Consider the following 14,375-nt stretch of genomic DNA (forward strand, 5'->3'; position numbering starts at 1 on the left):
TCCCTGAAGCCTGGGATCAAAGGCTTTCTGGATTTCAGTTCCTTAGTAACAGAAATTAAATATGTGCAAAATAAATAATATTTGTTTTTTTTTAAAAAAGTTAAAACAAATTTTGATGCTCTCCTGAAAAAAAATATGCAATGTAACTCTATTACAAAATTATTAATTTAAGGTGTCTTATGACTTGAATAACGCTTTTTTCTTTTCAATATTACGCTACTGTGTGAATATTCAAATATAGCTCTTCAATCAAATGTACACTCCTGCCTAAAACATTGAAATCGCAGGGTATGATAAGTTTCCATTAATTTTTTTGAAATTAGTCATGACAATATAAGGTTTAATATAAAAAAAACAATATACACTTTTTTTTTATTAAGCATTGAAAAATTTAGAGCAAAAAAAAAAAATCAACATGATTAATATTAACAACTATATTAAATTTTCATCAAAATATCCACGAGATTTAATTTCTAATAAAGCTCACGAGGCCAGCTACCTAGTAGCCCGATTAATTGTTAAAAATATGAAGCCTTACACAGAAGCAGTATTCTGATGATTAATTTTATAATAGCATATTGACTAACATGATCCAACTGCAAGGTTTCCCACGAATTTTGTGAAGATGGTCAAAATCAGTGGTATTCAACCAGTGATGATGCAACAACATTCTGGGGTGCCATGCAATTTGAGTTTGTTACTTAACACTTTTTAAATTTATATATTTATTTCATTATAAAAAGGTAAATCCTTATTGTGTTCCATAAACCACAATGATATTATTTATGTATATCAACTGATCATTCTATTTACAATTCCAAAATAAAAATACAAGAAACCTCACATCATAAAAAATAAGTTTCGTTACACACGATATTGTGCTCCCTTATCGAGTGGACTCGACATGACACAAACATGTGCCCTAGGACTTATGTATCGAATTAAGCTTGATGATAGTTGCTTACATATATTGAAGATATATTTGGCTATTTGGAAGAAGTCGTTATTTGACTATATCATATTTTCCTGGAAATAAAAAAGTTTTAAATTTACTTCATGGCAACAAGACATAGCACTGCATTGCACACAGCGTTAATTTAGAGTGGTAGGGCAAGCACGTGGTAGAAATAGTGCGGTGCAAAAAGTTAAAGAAAAAAAAACTGGTATTAATTTTTATTACAATAATACGACTAAAGAGATTATTGAATAATCAACTGATATGTTTACCTATGTGCTGTAATGACCCATCACAAATTTCAGTTAGTAAGATGGACAAGTTCATTTTGAAGACATGAAGATGATTGCAGCAAAGGCAAAAAAGAAGACAAACATCAAGATGACTGCAGAGAAGGCAAAAAATAAAGCAAACATCAAGATGATTATGGCAAAGATGAAGGAAACAAAGTTGGAGGTTCGAGTAAAGAAGGAATAATTATAACTGTTCCCTATTTGTTTTGAAGGTGAGAAAGAAAAATCGTCAGTATTTGGAACATGGATTTATTGGTAGGTATAAAGATAGTCCTAGCTAATATGTGTTATTTGTGCTGACATTATTGTCCAAACCTAGTACCTAGTAAATTAAAGACGTTCAACTCTAAAACACAGTCATCTGGCTAACAAGCCTAGACTATACTTTGAGAGACTTTTAAATAACCAATGAAAACAGAGTCTGAGTTTACTGAAATTTCTAATAAAGCTCATGAGGCCAACTACCTAGTAGCCCAGTTAATTGTTAAAAATATAAAGCCTCACACAGAAGCAGAAAAGGAAGTTAAAAAATTTCCTCTTTCCGATTATACCATTAGCAGACTGATTAGTGATATGTCGGCAGACATAGAAGAAAAGTGAAATTTTTTTCACTCCAAGTAGATGAATCAACTGATATTGGAGAAAGTTCAACTACTCGCATTTATTTGCTTTGTCCATAATAATAAAATAGTAGATCAGTTTTTTTACTGTAAAGAACTTGAAGAAACAATGACAGGCCAAGATATTTTCAATACATTAAGTTTGGAAACCCATGGAAATGGTTATATGCTGGAAATGTTGTGTGGGAATTGGTACAGATGGTGCTCCATCAATGGTTGGCTCAGTGAATAGGTTTGTATCTTTAGTGAAGAAAGTTAACAGTGATGTCATAATAGCACATTGCTTTTTTAATCATGAAGTGCTGGTTGGGAAAACACCCAAAATTATTTTAAAAATGTGCTAGACAGTTGTGAAAATGTTAGCATTATAAAAAGTAGGCCTCTTAAATCATGTCCTTTTGCCAAACTTTGTGAAGAAGTGGCAAAACATGTTAATCTTCTCCTTCATATGGAAGCAAGATGGATTTCTAGAGGAAAAGTATTGTCACAAGTACTTGAACTGAAGGATGAGATTCACTCTTTCTTTTCCATTGAAAACAAGAATAATTTTGTGCATTACTTTCAGCTGATAATTGGTATGTGAAATTGTCGTGTTTAGTTGATATCTTTGAAACTTTAAAAAAGGTTAATTCCAGTAAAATATGTTATCTAGGTTAATTCCAGAAAATATCTTATCTTCAACTGACAAAAGCAAAGCTCTGAGAGATAAATTAAGCTTGTGAGTCACCGTGGTGAAGGGAAGCAACGTGGATACGTTGTTACAATTAAGAAACATTGCTACAACTAAAAATAAAGAAATGATATCATTGATTTCTGAGCATCTTGTAGCACTGAAAAAACATTCAGTACTATTTTCCAAACTTACATACTGAAGGCTATGACTGATTGAGGAACCCATTTATTGCATCAGTGTCATAGATTGGGAGGAGTTAACTGAAATACTTAATTATGGCAGTTTGCAATTAAAACAAAGAATTATCGACGAATTGTGGATAGGGATGAAGAATGAATATCCTTATATTGCAAAAAAAAAAGCTGGCAATTCTGTTGCAATTTTCTACATCTTACCTATGTGAGTTAAGATTTTCTATGCTTACCATTATAAACACTAACAAGAGGGAAAGACTACAAATCATTGAGGAAGAAATGAGAGTATGTTTCCCTAATATTAGTTGAGACATATGATTCAAGAAAGCAAACTTTTCCAAATGTTTGTCTAATTCAGCCTTAAATTTATTTAAGCTATCAACTTCCACAACAACAGATGGAAGTCTGTTCGAACAATCAACTACTCGCTGGCTAAAGTCAAGCTTCTGCCTATCTATTCTACAATTGTCTTTCCTCAATTTGAATCTATGCCCCCAAAGGTCCTTAGTCTGATCAAGCGGAAGTATCCTGTCAGCATTGAGCATGCTCAAACCATTCAAGGCCTTATACACCTCAATCAGATCATCTCAAAAAAAAGCAGTTGCCTAGTCTCCAGATGTTGCGACTTGCAGAACTTAAGCCTCTCGTCATAAGTGCACCTCTTTGTTCCTCTTACCAATCTTGTTGCACTTCTCTGTACTGGTTCTAGCAACTCTACATCCTTCTTAAAATGAGGCCTCCAGACCTGTATTGCCTTATACAAAGGGATAATCACCTCCTTGTCTCTGCTAGCAAAATTCCTATATATCATTGACAAAACTATATAACCTGCTCTGGCAGCCCATCTGTACTGCTCAGAGAACTTTGTCTGACTGCACAATTAGCCTCAGGTCTTTTTTATTCTCCCCCTTCCTGTGTGTAGTAGTACCACAGAGTTGGTATGTTTCTCTTGGGTTACTGCTACCCATATGCAGTACTTTGCATTTGTCAATGTTAAGCTTTAGTTGCCAACAAATATCTAATCAACAAACATCTTTGTCTAATGTCAACAAATATCTTTTTTCATCTTCTTAACCTTCAACCCAAGCATGGTACTAAGTACTATAGGTTCTAATACCGCTTGTGTTTGAGGTTTTCATAAAAAAAAAAAAGCTGAAAGCCAGTTCCTGTTGTGCCATATTTTTTTTGGTAGTTGTTGGCTCATCAGCTTCTGTGGCCATAATGCACCTCCCAAGGTTTTTGCAGTACTTTGATCCAAGCCTGAGGCGGGATTCGAACCCGCGACCTGGCTAGCCTGGTCGGCTTGTGCCATATAAAAGTTCACCAAATATTGATATTTCAAATTAGGTTTCATTTTATCGCTATTCATAGGAAAAATCAATTTGGTGAAGGTAAAGAAAGCCTGCACGAGAAGCACGCAAAAGTTCGATGAAATTTCCCGGTAAAAGTACTTTGCCGTAACGGCATTTGTATTGTTGCTCGCTCAGTAAACATACAGTGGGTGTTATTGGTCAGGAGTAGAAATTGAATCCCATGGGAGATTGAAACTCTCCTGAAGTGGAGGGGGTTAACCTGACCTTTTTTCTTTAGAATCACTGGTGGACTAGGGGATAAATTGTTTATTAAGAGGGGGGGGGGAAAAAGGAAAGGAAGCCCACACAAGAAGCATGGCAAACTTCGAAAAAGTTTATTGGTGAAACTACGCTACAAACAGTTTTTACAACACCAGAACTTCCAATATGACTGTTCGTGATTCAATTAGTGATTCTAAAGAAAAAAAGGTCCGGTTATCTCTCTCCCCCCCCCCCCCCCCACACACTTCGGGAGGATTTCAACTTCTACTCCAAACGGATAACACCCACCATCTGTTTACCGAGTGAGCTGTTATGGCAAAGTACTTTTACCGGTAAATTTCATCGAACTTTTGCATGCAGGCTTTCTTTACCTTAGCCAATTTTTATCCTGAATTTTCATATCCTTTAAAAATCTCTTTATATAAGGCATTGAAGGGTTGGAAAGTGTGTCCAGCACTTTTTCTCAATTAAAATACAAAATGTTTTCTTTAACTCTGTGGTAGCAGTTTATCTGTTTTAATTCTGCTGCTTAAAATAAAAACATTTTAGACAAAATGTAAACATAAAGCTAATTAGTCTCTTCCATTTTTCCATTTAGAAGACTTAAGCTTCCTAAATGCGTATATATTTATTTTTATTTTGTGTATTGTTTTAAAAATGTTTAAAACATATACAAATTTTAGATACTAAAAGAGAATGGGCCTGTTGCATTGGTTTTCAAAGTTTTGCAAAAGAAGAGTACAGTAAAACCAGTGGATACGGTAAAGAAGCTTTCAGGGTAATGAACCCCTTCCTCAGCAAGTGCATACAGAAAGGAAGCATAACATAAAATGCTAGAAGAAATAAGCTAAATATAACATCTACCACATCCACTGGTTCAGATTGCTGTGAAAGCATGCACATGAACACGAGCGTTTTCACTCACTATTATGTCAGGTCAGGTGATTATTGTTGGTACCTGGCGCATATATGGGATGACTGCCAGCCTTTGTAATGCTTTAACACTACAGACTCCAAAATTGGGTGCAGTCTTGTTCCTCTACTGTGATTTAAAACTTTGTGACAGCTAGATATGTTTAGGGACTCTAACCATAGGCGGTGATATTAGTGTCAAGATTGGTCGATCACCTTGCTGTCGCTGCTGGTATTGAGGTTATGTTGAGTTGACCAAAAAGGCTCTGCAATTGCAGAGTCACCTAGGTGGATGGCCCTATCATGTTCTACGAGGTGGTCCTGGAGTTGTCCCCCACATAGCTACCACAATCGTGGCAAGTGATCAAGTATACAACCGCTGTGTAAGAGGGGCAATCAGTGTTTTTACTTTCGAGACCAGAGATTGCAAACTTCTACCAGGAAGTTGTAAGCACTTCATGCAGTACTCGGGTAATAAGTGTGTTAGTTGTCTGATGGCGCCAGGGGTTTCCCCCATGTCTGTATTGTATTCTTTGTAAGTGACACAGAACTCTGTGGCGGCCAGAGATAAAAAGTGTGGAGAGTGGTTTGTTGTGTAGTGTTATGTTCTGTTGTTTCTCTGACCATTTATCTGTTGGGCCCTTATTGGGACCCACCGTTGCCCACACTTTGCCACAAGGAGGCACCCTGTAGATTATTTAAGTACTTTTGCAGCCTCCACCACCTAATTTTCAAGGATTTCAGTGGCAAAGCCTAGAAAAAAAAAAAGTGTGTGTGTGTGGGGGGTGAACACTAGAATTTGGCTGAAAGAGATTTAGAAGAAAGTGGTAGAATTTAGGCATTGATTAGAATTTGGCAGCACTGTTAGAGAGTATACTCGGTCAGTTTAGTGAGATGTTGTTGTTGTTATTTCGTTTTTAGGAGCATTAGCAACTAAGGCCATATTGCTCAAGGATATGCGGTGGTCATTCCCTGACCTTTCCGCATCCTCCGGATTTGGTGGTGACGGGCTCGAACCCCGGTCTAATCAAGAAGCATGTGCTACGCACTGCTGCTCCTTCCCACCTGGCTACAGAGGCGCCAGTTTAGTGAGAGGAGGGAAGACTGAAGACTGGGAAAAACAGAAGGATGGGGACAATAGAGTAGGCATCCCCAAAGAGGTCAGTAGAGATGAGCCCCACCAGGCAAAGACCTGTCTCCTCTGCCTGGGGATGGGGTTTTAATGGGAACCGGGTTAGAGATACCCAGTTCAGATTGCCAAATGGCGTGTTGGCAGCAAAGCCACAGTATGTTATTGTTGGTGATTATTGTCAGATCCATGTAGTGTAGGAAGATCAAACTGTCCATCATGCTCTGGGGGTGGGACATGTTAGCTGGCAGTGGGGAACCTGCCAGGCAAAGGAGTGGGAGAGACACACACATTTACTTCATTCGTAATCTGCATTCTCACTCTACTTGCATTTCATTTTTATACTTTTTTTCTTGTATTTTAATATATTTTCTCCCCATTTTATATTTATATATATTTTTTTCACTCGCTCATTCATCTTTTTTTCACATGGGGGGGGATGCATGATGTGTAGTGTAAATTTAAATACCAATTAAAACTAGGGTTAGTGTGTACTTAACTGTAGCATTTATGGTTTGTGTTCTTTTTCTCACATTTACACCCTCATTCATTCTTCTGGCTTTCATTTCATTTATTTGACTCTTGCTTTTGACACTGCACTCTCTGGGTACCTCAACTTACTGTTATTCTTCAGTTGTAGTGCAGGCCAGGGTAGAATGCAGTGATAGTGTTTGTGTGGTCAGTAAATGTTTAATATATATATATAAAGTAATGTAAGTTATTATTAACTTTGTATTCTTTCGGCCAATTACATTTGCTTTTCCACTCATTCTCTCACACTACATCACTCTTTCTTTCACCAAAACTGCCATTTATTCCCTTTTACCATAATTCCTAGTTCACTCAATGGCCAGCCTATTCATTCTCATTCATTCTACATCTTACTCATTTTTCAGCTAATCTGCTTCCCTGGCTGCCTGTACATCTTCCTCCCCTACATGGTTACTTATTTGGTGTGGTGCCCCCATGTTCCTACACATGGCAGGGTAGTACTGGGGGGGGGGTTGTCATGTCAGATTTCTCTCAGGATGCAGAATATTGCTATCTTGACAGTTTTTAAGTCATTGTCTGACAGTTTTTAAGTCATTGTCTGGGCGTGGTGGGGAACATAGGCAATTTTAACTATACATTATTGTTTAATTGCTGGGGTGCTGAATTGCCATTCTTCGGATAGTTCTGCGCATTTCGAATACACTCTGTGAAGGATGTAAAGGCTTTATAATTTTCCTCTTCTATGAACAGATGTTCTTCTACACTGGGAAGAGGGCAATCTGTGCTATTAGCTGTGTTCTGGGGATGTCATAAATTATACATTCATACCACCTCACGGAACATGATAGGGCCATCCACCTAGGTGACTCTGCAATTGCAGAACCTTTCTGGTCAACTCAACATAACCGCAATACCAGCAGCGACAGCAAGGTGATCAACCAATCTTGACACTACTATCACTGCCTATGGTTAGAGTCCCTAAACATATCTAGCTGTCACAAAGCTTTAAATCACAGTAGAGGAACAAGACTACACCCAATTTTGGAGTCTGTAGTGTTAAAGCTTTACAAATGCTGCCAGTCATTCCACATAAGCACCAGGTACCAACAATAATCACCTGATCTGACATAGTAGTGATTGAAAACTTTCACATTTGTGTGCGTGCTCTCACAGCAATCTGAACCAGTGGATATGGTAGATGTTATAGACTGAATGCACTGCTTATTTCCTTCCTAACATTTTATGTTATGCTTCATTTCTGTATATACTTGCTGAGGAAGGGGTCCGTTACCCCGAAAGCTTCCTTACTGTATTAAATTTATTTAGTTACTGGATCCAGTGGTTCTACTGTACTCTTCTTTTTCAAAATTTTAGATACTATGTACTTCCATTTTAATTTTTTTTTTTTTTCCAAATTTGGTGCACCATAAAGCATGCAGGATTTGAATATTGCTAACTTGCTAACATTTTATCCTAAACGAAAATCACCTTTCGTGGTTTTTTTTTAAAATTATTTATGATAATGAATCTTTCAAAAAATGCCTCATGTACAACCACTGATATCTATAACCTTTACTACAATCCGTTCAGCTGTTCTCTATGCTTACTGTAGAACAAACAAATGCAAAACAGCTATTCAGTGCACACTTGTAAATATTTGAATCATTACAGATAATGCCTGATTTACAACACTGAGCAACAAACTCTGTCCGATTTTCAGCAGATCTGTGGACAAAACCTTCACTTTCTTTAAAGAGATAACACACTCTAAACTTCAACTGCAATCCAAAATTGGGGGGGGGGTAAAATAACCCACGGAGCATTAAACTTTACCATAGGTGCATTATGGCCATGTTGCTCTTGTACCGTAAAGCCCGACACAACATTACAGAAAAACAAGTGATTTGTATATTGCTGTCTTTAATGAGTCATTTAACATATTAGGACAAATTGCAACTTGCTATGATGCTGCAGTTTCAAGATAAAATCAGTCTTGACTTTTTGATCATATGTTATATATAGATGGCTTCAGGAGAGGAAATTGTGGTGTCATATTCTGTGAATTTTCAAATGGGCTAGTGTTTCCTTTACAGATAAGTTGCGGTTTCGAAACTGACATTCAACGTGTTCTCATCTGCAAAGAGTGTAGACTATGATTCTGACTTGTAACTCTCAGAGAAAAGGACCATTATCATGCCAGCACAATTTCAGGGGCATTGCAGGCTTGAATTTGAACTTTTTAATATTTAAAATAGTTTGAATCACATTCAAATATGGAAGGGCATTAGTGTCCATTTTCATGGAAAATTATGCTTTTACACATTTAGTTCAACTAGTCAACAAATTCCTTCATGTGAAGGATAGCTCTAGATCTGAATCTGATTTAGCATTGTCTGAGTTACTTTAAGGAGATGAACTGGGATGATTCAGATCTCTCTGTTTCTAAGATCTGCCATTATAGGTGGAATAGGATTTAATATCCAAGCTTCATCATCCTTCTAAACAGCATGGAGGCCCATTGCGAGAGGTGTTTGGCTGTTAGGGGGTTGAACATAATCCCTATCAGTGCTTGAATTATGCAACTCAGTTTTGAGTATATTTATGATCTTCATTATATTCATGAAACTTAAAGGTGTATTTCTTTTTCAAACTCAACGTAATTGAGTAGTACAACTCTTGTGAAAAATATATGATAGAATTCCATCAGATACATTTTCCTTCCTATATCGGATTTTATGGTGGTTATAATTTTTCTTTTGGATACAAGTGAATTTCATGTTATGAGGGGGGGTGTTCAATAAATTATCTACCTAAGGTACTTCCCATAGTTATATTTCAGTGATTTATCATGTTCCTACATATCTCTACTTGCGGCATACTAATTTTGATCCCACTATGGGTTTTAGGTTGTGCTGCTGTAATAGAAAGAAGGAAGACACCTCTATCAAATTATGGTTTGCTGAAATTGGAGCATCATTCAGTTATCAAGAAAGAAACAGGACAAAGGCCATTCATGAAAGGATGGTGGCTGTGTATGGCAACAGCACACCTTCAGAGTACCAGGGAAATTCTGGTCAAAACAATTCAAGTGGGGGTAGAGAGTCCGTTGAAGATGATTCATGTCCAGAAAGGCCTGTGACGGCAACTACTCCAGAAATGTGCCAAACTCTGGAAACCCCTATGCTGAATGACAGACATTTAAAGGTATCCCAAATATCTGAGGGAACAGTTATAACCATCCTCAACGAACATTGGTGGATGGCTAAGGTCAGTGCAAGATGGGTCTCCAGGTTTCTGACACACGTTCATGGGTCAGAAATTCAGGGTATGGTGTTGAGGAGAATTTAGAACTTTATGGAAGGGACCCTGAAACTTTCATCTCCAGAATTGTGGGTGATGAAACATGGGTTCATCACTGGGATCCTGAGACCAAGCGAGAATCAATGCAATGGAAACACAAAGGTTCTCTCCAACCCAAAAAATTTTGGACATAATCTTTAGCTGGCAAGATTATGGCCACTATTTTTTAGGGATGCTGGGGGAATTTTGTTCATTCACTACTTGGAACACAAGTAGACAGTCACTGAGGAGTCATATGCATCCCTACTGTACAACCCGTCAAAGGAAAAATGACGTGGAAAACTTGCCAGAGGTGTGCTGCTTCTTCTGGACAATGCACCACTTCACAGGTTACATGCTGTTGTATTGAGAGACTACTTTAGAGAACTTACCCATCCACCTTACAGTTCAGATCTGGCCCCGACCTCAAGGAAAAAGTAAGTGGATGTCGCTTTGTTGATGATAATGAACTGAAATCTGCTGTTTCAGCATTCTTTTATTTGTCTGGTATTTCCTCATCACAAACAAAATGGAACAAGTGTATTGAAGTTCAGGGTAGTTACATTAAACACAAAAAAAAAAAAAAAAAGATTTTTGCCTCTATCTCATATCTTTCACAGGTAGGTAGATAATTTATTGAACATCCCTCCTATTTCACTGCATTTTTTCAAGGAAACGAACAAATCTTGGACATGCAACTTGTGTAGTCAAGACCCACTAATTTTCGTAAAATCAGACAACTGCTAATAATTTATTATGATATTTTCCTTGTAGTGGATCTGTGTTCTCATTTTGAATTTAAAATCAACTTTGTGAATTTTTTAACAAATAGTATAGGCTATTTTTGGAAATATATTTTAAAGAAGAAAAATTTTCTTACCTGAGATTTTTTTCAGAAACGGCTGCATCCGGGTGAGATGTAAATTTGAATGGTATCGAAATCCCATATGTCTAGTAGGAGGACGAAGGAATAAAAGCAAACTTTTGTCCTAAAGCCTGATGGGGGCTTTTCATTAATACCATCTTTAAAGGAGGGTGAACATGTGTTGTAGGCCACCTTTTATAGCCCGGGCATGTTCCATTGCCATATTCCAAAAGTATGGTGGGGATGTTTGAGTAGATGATAGAAGGAAAATTTTCCTGCCCCCATCGCATTACACTAATAGTTTGGGAATTTGAAATAGATTTAAAGCAGCTTAAAGTTTTTTTGGTGGGAAGGGAAAAGAAAAAAAAGAGTGAAGAAAGAAGGAAAAGAAAGGTTTCACTCAGAAATTCGGGTGCGTGACTACCCTTCCCGGTTAGCAGAGGTCCTACTAGATATATGCAATTTCAATACCATTCAATTTTACATCTCATCTCACCTGGATGCAGTCATTCCTGAAAAAAAAAAATCTCAGGTAAGAAAATTTTTCTTCCTTAAAATATACTTCCAAAATTTAATATTCCAAAACTAGCTTATATTTGGTAAAAAATTTACAAACGTGGTTTTAAATTTGAAATGAGTACACAGAATCCACTACAAGGAAAAATCGCTATAAATTATTAGCATTTGTTCGATTTTACGAAAATTAGCAGGTCTCGACTATACAAATTGTGTCCTACATGTCTAATACAGTTTCAAGACTTTAGGACCTCCATAATATTTTTTTTAAACCAGGAAATGGACAAAACGAGCATCATTGTGTGAATATACACTGTGCTACCACTTTATTAGGGACACCTCTTCGGTGCACACAAATGGCTGCCCCACAACGTTGCAAGTCACACGACCACAGTTGTGGATATAAATTCAGCAGAACAGCCTTTCTAGTATCAGTTAAGCGTACAAACCGTAGCAAGAATGGGGAAAAGGAGTGATCTAACAGACTTTGAACATAGAATGTAGTAGGTGCAAGACGTGCTGGATAAAGCATCTCTGAAACGGCAGTTCTCCTTAACTTTTCACACACAATTTCAAGGGTCTATTAAGAATGATGCAACAAACAGAAAACATCCTCTCAAGGACACTCCTGTGGAAGAAAATTGTTTGTTTGTTGACCAAAGAGGTCAGAGGATGGCTCGAATTGTGCAAGCAAACAGACGGGCCACAATGTCGTACATCATATTAGAATAGAACCTTGGTGCGCAGAACAAAATATCGCAACAGACACTAGTTGCACTTTGTCGTGAATGGGCTACAACAGCCACCTTTGTTATCAATGAAGAATTTTTTTTTTTTTTTTTATGAAAACCCCAAACACGAAAGGTATCAAAACCTATAGTACTTAGTACAGTGCATGGGTTGAAGGAGAAGTATGGGGGTAGGGGAATGCCAGAAACTTTGCTCTAGAGACTAAACATGGGTTTCACCACTTCAAGCCTCCAATAAGCAAAGTGGTGGTATTTCACCGGTTGATGAAAGTCATCTACCACCTACTAAGAGAACATGCCTCTTGTGAGCACAACACCACCGGCACTGAACTATCGAGGATTGGAAAACAGTTGCTTGGTCTGATGAGGCGAAGTTCTTGGTGCAAAATATATTTATTGATGGAGGGCTCAGAATTTGGCGAAAACAACATGAATCCATGGACCCGCCATGTCTGATGTTGTTGTTTGGTTTTTAGGAGCATTAGCAACTAAGGCCATATTGCTCCGGGATATGCGGTGGTCATTCCCTGACCTTTCCGCGTCCTTCGTATTTGGTGGTGACGGGCTCGAACCCCGGTCTAATCAAGAAGCGTGTGCTACGCACTGCTGCTCCTTCCCACCTGGCTACGGAGGCGCCGCCATGTTTGACGACTACTGTGCAAGGTGGTGGGGAAATGTTTTCTTGGCACACGTTGGTCCATTGATACCCATCAGAATGTCACATTGTACCTAAACATCATTGATGACCAAGTGCATCCGTTCATGTTGACACTTTATCCTCAGTCAGATGGTTACTCCCAGCAGGATAATGCAGCAGTATCACTATGGAACGGTTCTTTGCTGCAGTGGCTTGCTCAGTCCACTGATCTCAATCCTACTAAACATCTTTGGGATGAGCTGTTTGCTGCAGGCAAACAGCCCATTTCCTTGAGATTCGACGGAGGTTGAATCTCAAGGAACTGCGTGACACACTCACGTCTGCATGGTACTCCATTCCTGCACAACATTTTCAGCACTTGTTCGTTTATATATAAAGGTATGCAAATAGTACAACAAAATGTAAAAATTAATGAATGTATTTTTTTTTTTGTTTTTTTCAGGCTTCAGCTATCCAAAGGTTTGAAATACTTTATGCATTAACAACAAAAGGAACAATTCTGGAATCAGGAGCTGTGGGAGCTAGACCCTAGTGGTTAGATGTTTATCCATTTGTTTTAATATGAAAAAGTTCTGAAATAAGGCTTTGTACATAGTATTTTCAGTCAACCAATAAAAAAAAAAAAAGAAATCTGTTTCACTTTCTTTTTTTACAACACTGGAACTAACTTTACAATTATTTTTATTTAAAAAAATCTTTGCAAGAGCTTCACTTAACATTCGTCTAAGGAAATGGTCTCCTTTTGGAAATTCTGTGGACATGTCCACATGCCATCCATTTGGAGAGATACCTGTTGGAATATTGTTGATTATAGGTCTGATACCATTTCCTTATCCCACAGATCAACTGGCAACTGTATTAGCTGAAAAATATCAGTAAGCTAGTAGCAAGGGGATGCAATGTAGAATGAATAGGCTGGGCACTGAGTGGATTAGGAATTATGGTAAAAGGAAGCGTGACCAAGTGGTACAGCAAATGTAATTATACAAAGTTAATAATAGCCTACATTACTTTAACAAACATTTACTAACAACACAAACACTATCACTGCATTTTACCCTGGCCTGCACCACAACTGAAGAATAACAGAGTTATGCAACACAGCTTCAAGACGGAAGACCCTCTTGAAGCTGTGTTGCATAGGTTAAGCAGGTCTCCTGGTTTTCAGTTGTAAAAATTCTTGTATCACATGTCTCAGTCAGATTGAGGGTGTGGTATTTTCTGGATTTAGATTTCTTGACAGCATATTTTAGTTTACCTGGATTGAATTCTGCTTCAGTAGTTCATATAAATTGTTTGTTCTGCCTTGTGATCTGCGCTTATTCTTCACCTTTTGGTGATTTGTCACCTGAAGGGATGATGCCTAAGGAGACAGTATAATTTCTACTTTGGCTTGATTCTATTGT

General features: G+C 37.6%; 1 protein-coding gene across 1 annotated transcript in view; it reads left to right on the top strand.

Moving 5' to 3' along the window:
- LOC150084705 (constitutive coactivator of peroxisome proliferator-activated receptor gamma-like) overlaps nucleotides 1-13,572 on the top strand; it is an 81,064-nt gene extending 67,492 nt beyond the window's left edge. The window contains exon 5 of the mRNA XM_090375438.1: nucleotides 13,412-13,572. Coding sequence (XP_090231564.1) covers nucleotides 13,412-13,501 — 90 coding nt within the window. The 3' untranslated portion in view covers nucleotides 13,502-13,572. The remainder of the gene's footprint in view (nucleotides 1-13,411) is intronic.
- The last annotated feature ends 803 nt before the right edge of the window (nucleotides 13,573-14,375 follow it).

This window comes from Mastigoproctus giganteus, chromosome 6, assembly GCF_048544385.1.
Source record: "Mastigoproctus giganteus isolate SK-2022 chromosome 6, ASM4854438v1, whole genome shotgun sequence".
NCBI classification, from domain to species: domain Eukaryota; kingdom Metazoa; phylum Arthropoda; class Arachnida; order Uropygi; family Thelyphonidae; genus Mastigoproctus; species Mastigoproctus giganteus.